Raw genomic sequence first — 13,203 nt, 5'->3', positions numbered from 1 at the left:
GACTAAACTTATTTACTTCTCTTTAATATTGATACTATCATTTGTTAAAAAAAAAAAAACAACAACAATTATTAAAAAGAAAAACTAATGAAAATAGTTTGAAATTTTTGAATTTGAATGATAAGGACAAAATAAATGATAAAGTGAATAGTACAGGATTAACTTTTTAATATAAAAACATGATTTTTCGTTAAAGTGAACAATATCTTTTCGTTAAAACTCTCTTATTAAAAAGATCTAGTGGTATAGCTGGCAGACCGGTTTTTCTAGTATGTATCGAAGCACAGTATAAGTTTAAATTTTTACCGTTAGATATTAGTGATTAAATTGTAGCCGCAAATCCAGCCGGTTTGTTCACCTAATTCATATTATGTGCCGGTTCATTCTAAATTGGGCTTGCAAGTTTATGTCCGAAGTGGCGGACCGTTGTTTTGGCGGGCTTTTTTAAAGAAGATATTTCAGTCCAATAAATATGGGCTTAAAGAGGCCCGTTGAAATAACAGCAAATCCAGAGAAAAAGTGGGCCATAAAGCCCAACATTGATTTTCTTTTCTTTGACAATGGGATAATTTAAATTATTTTTAATCTGTGAGGATGGGCATTCGAACATTTTTCTTATAGCGGTATCTTTCTTGTAGCAGTATTGGTTATGGAGGAATCAAAATTGGCCATGACATTTAAATTTGAATGCATATAAGCGAGGACATATATTATAACAGTTAATTAAATTAACAACTCCTTAGATTTTTCGATTTTTCACAAAAGCTTCCCCTGGTTTAACCGTTTAAGAATTTACCCCTTTAATGAAAACTCGAGGGAGTTTTGTGAAAATTTGAAAAACCTCTAAGATTGTTAGTGTAATTAATTGACCAACTAACTTAACTCAATTAGAAGTCATCACTTACACAATTTAAGTCGTCTAGGAACAAATACTATAACTACTTACATAAAAAAATAAACTGAAAAACTATATGTTTGTGTTTTTAAATAAACAATCAATTAAAAACATTGATTTTCTTTCTAATTTAGCTTGTTAATTTCTATGTTTATGGTGTCATAAGTTAAAAGAAATATCATACTTGTGCGATTGGATTGATCTTATCAGTTGGACTCATCCATATGTGGGATTGATCTTATCGTACTTTAAGAAGCGTGTGGGATCGAAATTTGACATATTTAAACCTTTGGTCGACCCCTTGATTTCACAAGGCAATGAGAGTGACATGCCGAATGCCTCTCGTCAGGTTTGCTCGAGTTTCAAACTACCATCACAAGTTGCTTTTCTTACGCCATAAGGTTTGGAGATATTTTGCAGATAAAACATAAGGTTTGGAGATATTTTGCAGATAAAAATAAAATAAAATAAAGACTTTCCTCTACTTACATAATAACACGGTAACTTAATCAAAGTAGGTTAATTTAAAACCTTTTCTGCTTAAGTATCTAAATCTATTGAATCAATGAATGTCATGTCGGCGACTGAGAAATAGTTGTAAAAAAGAACCCCCAAGTATTTGATCAAATAGCTCCGGAAAGTAGCATACCACCTGTGTTTGAGACACAATAAAAAAAATCTCCAAAATTTGATCCTCTTCATTGTATAAAATTAATCATACTGATAGTAAAGTTCAAAATGACATATCAATGTAATTAAAAGTAGACAATAATAAAAAAATTGATCATTTTTGAAAAATGTAAAGAATTCATTTCTCTTTTAAAATTAAAGAAAAAACAACAAAAATAACAAACATTTATGTCTTTCGAAAGGGGATTCTCCCTTCCACCAAATCCAAATAATTCATAAATTCGAATTCTTGAAATTTAATCAGACAACTACAAATAAGAAGTTATTTGAAAAGTTATAATAACTTTAATCGTTAATCAAATTTCAAAAATCCAAATTTAAGAATTTGATAACCGGAGAAAACCTTTTTTCGTATATTTTCACTTTCTCTTATAGCAAAATGGGTGATCGACATTACGCGAGGGTAACTTCTCGAATTCTGAATACTTCCAGAAACAAATGCAACTGTACAAAAACCTGGATTCTGGAACCTTGCCGGTATGTGTGTGGCAAGTTCAACCGTTCACACTCCACGTGTACGGTTCATAAAGCACCACGTCCCCTTCCTTCCAATATACCTTTTGCGGCAACGAAAAAGCCATTTAAACTCCACCACCTCCGCACAACTTATCCTCACTAAGGTTACAAAACCCCCCACCCAAAATTGAAACTTCACAAATTCCCGCATCAATTCGTCACTCGCTCTCTCAGAAACCAGAACACAAACACTTCATCTGCAACAATGGCGACGAAGAAGGCGATGGAAGTCGTGAAGGGCCTGGATCTGCAGCGCTACATGGGGCGGTGGTACGAGATTGCCTCCGTTCCGTCGCGGTTTCAGCCCAAGAACGGCGAGAACACGCGTGCCACCTACACTCTGAAAGACGACGGCACCGTGAATGTGCTGAACGAGACTTGGACAGACGGGAAGAGGGGATTCATCGAGGGCACCGCCTACAAGGCGGACCCGAATAGCGACGAGGCGAAACTGAAGGTGAAGTTTTATGTTCCGCCATTTCTGCCGATCATTCCTGTCACGGGGGATTACTGGGTTTTGTTCATTGATGAGGATTATCAGTACGCTTTGATTGGCCAGCCTAGCAGGAATTCCCTTTGGGTACGTATAGATTTCATATTTACGTTTAATTTACCATTAAAATTTAGTATATTTTATTAATTTATTTTTGATTTTGTTGATTTTTAGTGAGAATTAGTATTGTCGGTTGAAAAAATATGCACAGATAGAACCGATTACAATCTTTTAATCGAAACAAAAGTCCCTTGTGCTTTGTCTAAATCCTTGTATAAAAATTTGATTGTTGTTGTTGGTGGGGGTTGGGGAATTGGATGCAGATATTAAGCAGGCAGCCTCATCTGGATGAAGAAATATACAACCAGCTGGTCCAAAGGGCGGCGGACGAGGGCTACGATGTGAGCAAACTCCACAAGACGCGGCAGAGCGAGAGTCCGCCGGAGGGAGAAGAAGGCCCCAAAGACACCAAGGGCATCTGGTGGTTCAAATCCATCTTCGGAAGATAGAGATAATCATATTTGGGGGTCTGAGTGACTATGTATGTATTTGTAATAAGAAACACTGAGAACCCCCACTTCCCAACTTGTAGACAGACTCTACCCTAGCAGTGACGTCGTTTTGTGATTATGTTAGTTGCTGTACTGTAACAACGTTGATCGTTCTAAAGTTTCCATCAAGTTGGTTTTCTTATGCATTTTGTGTCTGGATTTCGATCGAATTTTCTGGATGATAATTTCAGATGATTAGTTAGTAAAAAGAGAAGGGAGTTTTAATAAAATTTTCAGTACTATTTATTTTTAACGATATTTTTACTTTAAAAGGTTATTCTTTGTATTATTTATTTATAATATTTTTTTTATATTTTGATTAAAATTTAAAAGTTTTTAAGATATTTTTATTAGTTTTATTAAAAAAAAGCCAAGGACCACGGTTGAATGGATGTGTGTGGGGTACTATGTCCTTCCGTTCTTATCAACGTTTTATCCGTCTGGACAATGTCAGCATCAATATCGCCAGGGTTCAACGGATAAACTTCCACGTGACAACGGATGTCGACGAACTTTCTTATGACAGGTGCAACAATTCGGTCTTTCTTATTACGTGATATGTCATTGGACGTATGTACATATATGAGTACGAATCTGGATCCTTTTCGTATTCTAACATTCTAAGTTTAGGGATCAAATTATTCGAATCATTGAAATTTAATCCAACGGTTACAAACAGAAAATTCATTTAAAAATTATAATAATTGTAATCATTGAATCTTCAGTTAAATGATTTTTATATTTTTAAAAGTTAAGCAATCTCATTTTGCGTAAAAAACATTTAATTTTGGCATATAGAACCAAACGGTAGCATTAACAATCATGACGACCCAGCTTCGAAAGAATAAGCAATGACATAGATTTCATAAAATCATACTGAGAATATCACGTAGATGCAGGCGGAGACGTAAAATCTCAAGTTACGAAACAGAAACCGTAGTATACTATAGTAGCAGGAGACCTCTATGAATATCTGGTTTCCCTTTCTTTGATACATACGAAAATGAGGGAACTTCACACACTTCTGCCAAATGATATCAACATATTACAATCATCAATTTCTCATCCATCAACTTCAACACCATAACATGGGATTGTCATTTCAGGATTGCTGCTCGGCTTACAAGCTTACAATATGGTACAACACGAATTGGCCTGTTTCGCCTGCTTGTAGAACATCTGTTTCAAACAAACACTGTCGTCATGTACTCACGTTAGAAACAAACTTCGGGTAATTAAACACTGATTGGCCCGTTGAACATTCCAAACTCCAACGGGCAGATATAGAGTATTTAAAACAAGGGAGAAAAAAGTTCTCAGAAATCCCTACGCACAACTTGAAATACAAACCCTAATATCTTTGGTACAGTGTAATTAAGTGATGATATGTAAGACGGATTGTAAAAATAAAAAAAAAATTATTATCACACTAAGATAAACTTAGGCCTTTATGTTCAAATGCAGCCCATGACATCACACTTAAGATTATATGTAATTAAGATGACAGTGGCTGATATGTGCTATATGAGTGCGTGCAGCGGCAAATGTGTCATTGTATCACAAGAATTTTATGAATGTACCTGCGATGCTGCACTAAGATCCGAACTCTTCTCGACTAAACTGTCCAGTCTCTCACCTCGTGCAAGCACACTATCAATAGTCTTATGCTGTACCAAGGAAAGAAATAACAAATAAGCCGGGTGAGAAATGTAGAAGGTGGCAAATATGAACTGGGATATGGCAGATAAAGATAAACTTATATCACTTAAGATATCTACAACTTATTTCAGGCAAAGAATTCAGCATATACGATATTAAGTTGAAGATTTATTTTGGCCATTACTAAACAAAGGTAAACATGTCAAATTGGAGGTCCAACAAACAGATTAAAGGATCTACTAATAAAAGTATCACACAAAAACGAGTGACACCAATATGTTGATCAAAATGTAACTGATGTAATGCATTATACTCACAAGGATAATTTTTGTTTCATCCAATTCCCTCTGAATTTTCAACAACTTATCAGCCTCTGCAGGATCCTGGAATTTGAAAATAAAGGAAGAAAGAAGAAAGTAGCTTCAGTTTTAACTCTATAAAACTTATCTGTTTAGTAAGAACAGAAAGCATAGTCTTGATTAACCCATCTGTTGCCTTCTGAGTACAGCTAAACAAATGAAGTAGAAAACAGCTTAACAGGCACACCTGGAATTTCGTCAGAGCCTCACTCAAATAGGGCCACGGTTGTGTGCCATCCTGTTGTGCAGTCCTCCAAGAATCACCAAAAGCCTTCTGATATTCATCTAGCACCTGTAAATCACTAACATCAATCAGTTATTTGATAAGATAAGCATGGAGCACCATATGTGTAGCAGTCCATGAAACCAAGTATGCATAAACCTCAGACACAAACAATTCAAAGACAATTGGATCTAAAATTCTCACTAGGGGACCCACTTAAGCTGACAAAACTATCCACCGCCAATATTTGATAACACGAAACCCACTAACTTCAATAATTGGTTAGTGGTGATGTGGTGAAGATAATGGGAGACACGGTTGAGATTACCAGATACTTCACCAATGTCAGCCAATGCTAGCTCTTTAGTAATTTCAACCACTATAAGCCACTAGTAACATGGGAAGCAAGGCATGGAAAATGAAGGGATAATTGAATGTATAATGCAACTGATTAAATGAACCTTGTGTTACCTGGTTGAGCAGAGAAAATGCACTTCGGACAGGATAGTGATCATCCATAAAACCCAGCGCACAGAGACCATTGCTGTTGTAACAATGCACTTTATACTCTGTGAAGAAACAAAACAAAGAAATTCAGGTTTCATAGAGCATGCTAGAACTCCTAAAGAAGATAACAATTAACAAAAAAAATCAAACGGGCGTCAACATATCGAAAATTATCAGATACTGCTACAAAACCTAGACGTGCAACTGATGCCGAACGAAATTGGGGCATCGAAATTCAAAATTGAACCCTCAAAATTCTATAATTGCTACAAAAACTTGCAGAAAAAGAAAAACTATGCAGTTCAAAACAAATTCGAGAACCACAAGTCCAGGAAAGAAAAAAATCAGTTTCACCGACAGCCCAATTCAAATCAGATTAATCAGCAATTAATTTGTAACACGAAATGGAATGATCATAGATTTCATCAAATTGCAAATTGGCATAAATTCGTATATATCCCAAAGAACAATTGAAGCTGAAAACAAAACCAACTGTAAAAGGAGATCCCTGAAAATTGGGAGGGGGGACACGGATTAAGAACGGACCTTCGTGCTTGACGGACTGGCGTTGGCCGGGCGGGGTGCGTCTGGCGACAGTGCGACCGACGAAGACGATGAACTCCTTGACGCTGGACCTCTGGAAGTAGCCAAAGTGGCTGGTATCGGAGGCGTTGGCCAAGATGATCGGGTCGGATTCGTCTGAATTGTACTTGAGGACCAGCAAGGCCGTGATCTTCATCTTCCTCCTCTGATTTTTCTGTCCGCAAGATATAATCACAGGGTTTGTACGGTGACGGATTTAGGGATTTGGAGATTTGGGGATTTGGAGATTGAGATCGTGGAGAAGTGGAGAAAGCGGAACGAAAAGCAAGAATTGTGTTCTGTCAGTTGGGGGGAGGGGTGGGGGATCTAGTGCGGTTAGAGATTCTGTGATATTGTGCGCTTGTTTTGTTCCCTCCGTTATAAAATTGAATAAAAATTTCCTATTCTTTTTCCAGGGTATACAGAATATAATTCCTTCTGTTTTACAAATGTGAACACGAACCATCACGAGTGGCCTAGTTAGTTGGGATGAACTTAAGGCTCGTTTTCACACGATAAGTTTTAGATTCGATTTTTTTATAATATTGAATCACACAATGATGACTAGAAGAAGCTGAAATCCTTTTGTGAATCTTTTCCGTTCTAAAAAATGTAAATTGTCATAGCAAAGCCACCAATTGACCCCTTTTTGAAAAAAAATGTGAACTTTTAAAGTGTGTTAGGTACTATGTTTGCATCAATATGAATGCGTTTATTTGCACTTTTAAAATCTTATTTTGCACTCCAAACTTTCTATAATTAAAAAAAAAATACACATGCAATGAGTGTAGAATAAAAAATTTAGAATGCTAATAATAGTTTCATTCAAACATGATCTTTATCAATTTTTTTCATAAGATGTTAAACCTCTTCCTACACTTGTAGACGTCATATTTCACATTCAAAGCCTTAACGGGAAGTTTAAACACACGATATTGAAAGTGTGGATAAATATTATTACTACTTGAGCTACAAGTATTTGACAACGTTTATAGTTACTTAAGCTTGAATGTTATATCTTGATAGTAGTAATAACGGCTTCATGTAATAAGAGTTCAAAATAATAGTGCCCGTTTGTGATTTTCTTTTGAAGTAGGGTGCAAAAAAAGCTTTCGAGATTGAAAAATACATATATAAAAAGTGATATTGACCGCTAATTAATATAACACACGTTTGTAGCTTTCCGTCTATTTTAAAGTGAAATAGGAAATCCATGCAACTTTATAGTTCTGTTTAAATAATGTGATTCTTTCATGTGCATAGTTGTACTTAGCATAAGTTATAAATTTGTCCAAGCTGCCATGGTGGAGGTTGGTTTTGACTAATGAATTAACAGATGTTCAGTGGAGATTTATTTATAACTGAATGGCAGAGATTGATTTAGCTGATGAAAGCTATTAGAGGAGTTTGTTAGAAGAGTTTAGAGTTTGTTTGTAAACTCTCTATAATTTTTATGTAAGCGGTTCGAACTTAGAAGATATCAATGCAAGCTTTCATTTCATGGTTCTCACTGGTTAATATAATAGTTATACTTGGTGTTACGAGTAGCAAAATTATGTACGACTAGACAATATAATATATTTAATTTTATATCAGTTAATCAATTACGTGTTGCTACGTGATGAGATAATTATAAAAGGAGGGTGTTATTTGAAAATCGCTCGAGAAACGCCTAAATTTAGCAAAACGCAGGAGTTTCAAAAAACGGTTGAGGTTTTAAAGTGAGAGTACATATTTCTACCTTGTTTTCCTCGAAACAAAAATTACAGCGATCCAACTTAATCACTCCACAAAAATAGTAAATACACAGATTTGACCAGAAAACTAATAAAACCGGCTACGCCTTTAAATAGTGATTCCTTGACTGGTATTAATGCGACAAATGTGTGCAAAGTAAATGGTAAAAAAAGAAACCTAAACACCTATTTGGAGGTAAATTTTTTGTAGCTGCAATTTGGGGGTAAATTTTGTTCATCATCTCTCAATTTTCTTCCCCCCCTCCTACCACCACCTTCTTTTATCTTTTCCTCCGCATCCCCTTGATAGTTTTGCACAAACTTTACGGGGAGTGTTTGCTCTCCACAAGTAAGTTCTATTTTTTTTTTTTTCTGATGTTGTTAATGTTTGGATTGATCGTTTGTTTGATGATATTAAGTCAAAAGACGGGTTTTCATGTTTTTTAGATGTAGATCTATGATTTTGTAGATAATTGTGAACCAAATAGTGTTTTTGTCCAATTAAATGAAATTTAATTATGAAAAATGTGAACGTTTTGTAACACGTTAATTCAGATGTGAAAAAGTGCTAACATGTTATCGATACATTTGTTTAAATCGCGACAGGGCAGAAGAGATGATAAGGTGTTTGCTTTTCATTTCCTTGTTGATCCAGTCGTCTTTAGCAGCAAAACCTTCAAATGCAGGACAGAAAGCAGCACCTCAGGCTCAGGGGCCTCCCTCGAAAAAATGGCAGACTTTAACCGGTAATAACTACTTTTCGGCTACGATTTGGACCTAAGAAATTCACCATCTCAAGAAACTAAGTTCATAATTTATGTTAACAGAACAAAATTGTTTCTAAACATTTGCAGGTCAACAGCCTCTTGTTATAGCGCGTGGTGGGCTTTCAGGGCTGTTCCCGGAAGCTAGCATCCCCGCGAACGATTTGGCAAAGACTCTTAGCTTGCCAGGCTCCGCCTTCTTCTGCAATCTTCAGTTATCGAAAGACAATGTCGGAATATGCCTGTCGAACATTCTGCTTGATAATACAACAACTATATCAACGTTCTTCCCTAACGGCCAGAAAACTTACAATGTGAACGGGAAGGATATTCGCGGCTGGTTTGCGTTGGATTTCACAGCGGATGAGTTGTTAGCCAACGTGTCGCGTAAGTCTCAAATTAACCTAATCATGAACGCTTGCAATTAAACGGTCACATTCACATTTATGTCTTCAATTCCTTTTGCAGTGACTCAAAACATTTATTCGCGACCAAGTCAGTTCGATGGTATGATGCCAATCGCTACTGTCGAAGATGTTTTGGAAACTAAACCCAATAAATTCTGGTTGAACGTGCCGGTATCTCTCTGATCTGTACTGTCATTGAGTTAATTTGTAGAGCTGATGTTTGTTCTCCGCTAGTCACTAATCATTTTTTTCGATGTTATGTTTTCTCTGTGTTGCGTGCAGTACGATTCATTTTACAACCAGCACAAGATCAGCATGGTATCATTTGTCGAGAAGGCAGTCAAATTCGCACCCATACCTTACATCTCATCTCCGGAGATCGGATTCTTGAAAGCCATTGGTGGAAAGGTGAACAAAATGAAGACAAAGCTCATCTTCCAGTTCCTTTACCCCGAAGAAACAGAACCGACAACCAAGGAAAAGTACAGCGCACTGGTGAAGCAGCTCGGAATGATCAAGTCAGTTGCAGCTGGAATCCTTGTTCCGAAAGAATACATATGGCCTGTAAACAAAAACAATTACTTGGAGGCTGCCACGACGCTTGTGAATGATGCTCACAAAGAAGGGCTAGAAGTGCATGCTTCCGGTTTTGCCAATGACGTTATCCTCCCTTATAACTACAGTTTCGATCCCACATCTGAGTACCTGCAGTTTGTCGATAACTCTCAGTTTTCAGTTGATGGTGTGCTTACAGATTTCCCTCCTACAGCATCAGAAGCCATCGGTGAATATCATATCAGACATTCATAATTTTACAAGCAAATGTTTTATTTTATAACCTAGTTCACCTGCCAATGCTTTCGTGCTGCAGCGTGCTTTACGCAGGACAAGAACGGTACCAAGCCTAAGAAAGGTAATTAATTAGATTCATAAATGGCGTTGTATTGTGAATCGTGTGATGTCGTCGTTAGGGAAGTTCCTGAGAAAATTTTCGAATTTTGCAGGATTTCCTTTGATCATAACTAGAAATGGAGCTAGTGGAATCTATCCCGGTTAGCACAGACCTTGCTTACAAGCAGGCCGTAGATGATGAGGCTGACATAATTGATTGCTCGGTTCAAATGTCAAGCGATGGGGTAGCTTTCTGCTTAGACACTATAGACCTCAACTCGGGCACTAACGCGTTGAGCCAATTCATGACCAATAGTGATACTATCCCCGAACTTCAAGCAGAAGCTGGAGTCTTCTCCTTCCAGCTCTCATGGAGCGATATTCAGAGCTTGAAACGTAAGCCTCTATAATCCAAAATTTGTTATTGCTACTTGCTAGTAAATAGTAAGCTTGTGAAATTACGAAACCTCTAGTGTGTCCTACATTACTTAAATTTAACGGTCAAATAACGTTGAAGAATCCAAACGAATTTAGTGACGAGACACTCTAGTGTACTAATGGGTTTTCAACTTGGCTATTTATTTCAGCACAAATACAGAGCCCCTACGGAACCAAGGAAAAAATTGTCAGAAACCCCGCTAACAAGGATGCGGGCAAACTGGTGACCCTCAAAGAATTCCTGGAGTTTGCAAAGAAAAATGCAGTTACTGGAATTTTGATCAACATTGAGGTAAAGTTTAATTCCAGAAATGTCATTTGTTTTCAACTTTTGATTCTCAAACTCTTCTTACATTTATTTGTTTGTGCGCGAAAACTGACAACACGCGAATATATTCTCAGAATGCTGCATACCTAGCATCAAAGGCAGGCCTAGACATTGTGGGAGCTGTATCCTCTGCCTTGAGCAATGCCACACTCGACAAGCAATCCACTCAGCAAGTGTTGATCAAATCGGATGACACTTCCGTGCTGTCCAAGTTTAAAGACGCGAATAACTACAAACGAGTGTTCAACATCAAGGAGAAGATAAGCGATGCGCCCAAGGAATCTGTAGCGGAGATCAAGAAGTACGCAGATGCAGTAATCGTCACCAAGGATTCGATCGTCAAGATCACTGATTACTTCATTTCTGGCACGACCAACGTTGTCGACGAAATGAAGGCTGCAAACATCTCCGTGTATGCCCACTGGATGAAGAACGAGTTTGTCAGTCTCATGTTTGATTATTTCTCGGACCCCATCACGGAGATTGCTTCATACGCTCAAGGGTTCCAAGTTGATGGCATTGTCACCGATTTCCCCGGAACTGCCAGCAAGTATATGAGTAAGTAGACTACTATTTGTACAGCAGAATTTTAACCTATTGAAGACGAACACCTGAAAATAACATCATGACGTATCTGATGAGTCGTTTGAAGGTGGTCGAACTCCATATACGTTAATGTACGCTAAACAAACCGAATTACAAAAACCGCTGACGACATTCGACATGAATTTGCAGGATCCCCATGCACTGATATGGACCCCAAGGCCAACATCCCATACGCAATCTTGCCCGTTGAACCAGGTTCACTGTCGAGCCTGATCGCCCCTGAGGCAATGTCTCCGGCACAAGCCCCAAGCCCGGCGCTTCAAACCTCGCAGGTGGTTGACCCACCACTCCCGGAAGTGGTGAAGAAGAAGGACTCCAGCTCCGGCCCCAGCTCCAACTCGGGGAAATCTGATTCAGGCTCCAAATCTCCACCTGCTCCTTCAACTTCTGATGAAAAGTCGAGTGCTTTTGCAAACGGGGCCAGTTGGTGTGCTTCTCTAGTTGCTATGATGGTGCTTTTGCTGGCAAATTAAGTGCTTCTAAGAACTAATCTAATATTACGCGAGTCTGTAACATGCATAACATCATCTCATATAGTATAGTAAATATTGGAAAATTAGACGGATTAATTTCTGACTAGTTAATTGATATGATTCTTCATTTTATTTTGTTCATGCTACATTTTCATTCATATTCTTTCCCACTAATCATCAATCAAATCGAACCGGTTTCAATTGAAAAATCTCAAAAAAGACTAACCTATTGAACCGGTTCGATCGATACTAATCAGACTTCGTCTCACTATTTTATCACTTATCAAGATCATCGTATTTAATTTGAAGGTACGTTCGTACCATTCGCAAGTTCATATCAAGTAAATGTCAAAATTTTTATCCTTTAGAAGTTCGATGACTGTTTTTTTTATAATGCAAATTTTCAAAAGTAGGAGATTCGAACTTCACCTGCAAAAAACCGAAAGTTCGGATATTTCAAAACGAAATATTTATTATTCAACAAAATATGGAAATTCAGCAGCAAAAAAAAGTTATGAAATTTAAGAAAGGGAGAGGACGAGGCTCAGATTCGCCTTTGTTCAGACAAAAAGAGGGAAGGAAATGCAGCGTTCCATGGCTGCGAATACGGCAGCTGCCGGCGGGATGAAAGTACATATAGTCATTTCCACCGCCAGAGAAACCGAGTCGCCCCGCCAAGGCACCCTGTTCCGCATTCCCGCCGCCTGGTTTTACAGTCGCTAAAAGTATCATCACCGCCTCGTTTTTGAGAGAGAGAGAGAGAGAGAGAGAGAGAGAGACAGACAGAATCAGAAGCAGGGAATTTGATGATAATGATTATGTTGAGGATGAAGGAGGAGGAGCAGGATGAGCAGAGAGGGTTGTTTGGGTGCGAGTAACATAAGGTCGGGTGTGTGACATCATCGGCTCCGCCGCCATTCAGAGAGGGCGGCAACAACCCTCACGGACACCCGGGACGGCCTCTCTGACAACAGAGCCTCATTCGTAAAACTAATGAACCTTAAAACCCTAGACGCCGCGCCACAGCCCCTTGTTTGTATTTGCTCCGTACTGAGTGAGGATATTTTGGTCAATCTCATCATGGG

The 13,203-nt window shown here is 37.9% G+C and overlaps 3 protein-coding genes across 4 annotated transcripts; 2 read left to right on the top strand and 1 right to left on the bottom strand.

Annotated features, from left to right (window-relative positions):
* The first annotated feature begins 2,178 nt into the window (after positions 1-2,178).
* LOC103949106 (temperature-induced lipocalin-1) lies at positions 2,179-3,287 on the top strand. The gene is made up of 2 exons (XM_009360205.3): positions 2,179-2,681; positions 2,918-3,287. Exons 1-2 carry the CDS (start codon positions 2,307-2,309, stop codon positions 3,101-3,103), a joined length of 561 nt encoding a protein of 186 aa, XP_009358480.1. The 5' UTR covers positions 2,179-2,306; the 3' UTR covers positions 3,104-3,287.
* Positions 3,288-3,980: 693 nt separating this feature from the next.
* Positions 3,981-6,694, bottom strand: LOC103949105 (VAMP-like protein YKT61). Of its 2 annotated transcripts, none has more exons than XM_048584485.1 (6): positions 6,440-6,694; positions 5,858-5,955; positions 5,351-5,455; positions 5,122-5,187; positions 4,726-4,812; positions 3,981-4,340 (listed from the first exon to the last, which is right to left on the bottom strand). In XM_048584485.1, exons 1-6 carry the CDS (start codon positions 6,630-6,632, stop codon positions 4,266-4,268), a joined length of 624 nt encoding a protein of 207 aa, XP_048440442.1. In that variant the 5' UTR covers positions 6,633-6,694; the 3' UTR covers positions 3,981-4,265. The 2 variants fall into 2 exon arrangements, with proteins under 2 accessions (XP_048440442.1, XP_009358479.1); XM_009360204.3 differs by having other exon boundaries at positions 3,981-4,324; positions 6,440-6,693.
* Positions 6,695-8,576: 1,882 nt separating this feature from the next.
* Positions 8,577-13,141, top strand: LOC103949102 (glycerophosphodiester phosphodiesterase GDPDL7). The gene is given in 10 exon segments (XM_048565069.1): positions 8,577-8,957; positions 9,066-9,362; positions 9,444-9,553; positions 9,665-10,166; positions 10,254-10,295; positions 10,387-10,436; positions 10,438-10,669; positions 10,861-11,003; positions 11,114-11,597; positions 11,775-13,141. Coding segments are annotated over 10 exon segments (2,334 nt in total). The 5' UTR covers positions 8,577-8,827; the 3' UTR covers positions 12,119-13,141.
* The last annotated feature ends 62 nt before the right edge of the window (positions 13,142-13,203 follow it).

This window comes from the organism of the source record quoted next, unplaced genomic scaffold (assembly GCF_019419815.1).
Source record: "Pyrus x bretschneideri cultivar Hongxiangsu unplaced genomic scaffold, Pyrus_bretschneideri_v1 Contig1, whole genome shotgun sequence".
NCBI classification, from domain to species: domain Eukaryota; kingdom Viridiplantae; phylum Streptophyta; class Magnoliopsida; order Rosales; family Rosaceae; genus Pyrus; species Pyrus x bretschneideri.
Note: the sequence above shows the minus strand (reverse complement) of the source record. Positions and strands in the feature narration are given on the sequence as shown.

Excerpts from the sequence above, each read along its gene's own strand:
- LOC103949106 (XM_009360205.3), top strand. The coding sequence starts at position 2,307 with ATGGCGACGAAGAAGGCGATGGAAGTCGTGAAGGGCCTGGATCTGCAG. Across the intron at positions 2,682-2,917 it reads CTAGCAGGAATTCCCTTTGG|ATATTAAGCAGGCAGCCTCA; the intron begins GTACGTATAGAT and ends AATTGGATGCAG.
- LOC103949105 (XM_048584485.1), bottom strand. The coding sequence starts at position 6,632 with ATGAAGATCACGGCCTTGCTGGTCCTCAAGTACAATTCAGACGAATCC. Across the intron at positions 5,456-5,857 it reads CATTTTCTCTGCTCAACCAG|GTGCTAGATGAATATCAGAA; the intron begins GTAACACAAGGT and ends AGTGATTTACAG. Across the intron at positions 4,341-4,725 it reads ATCTTAGTGCAGCATCGCAG|TGTTTGTTTGAAACAGATGT; the intron begins GTACATTCATAA and ends ACATGACGACAG.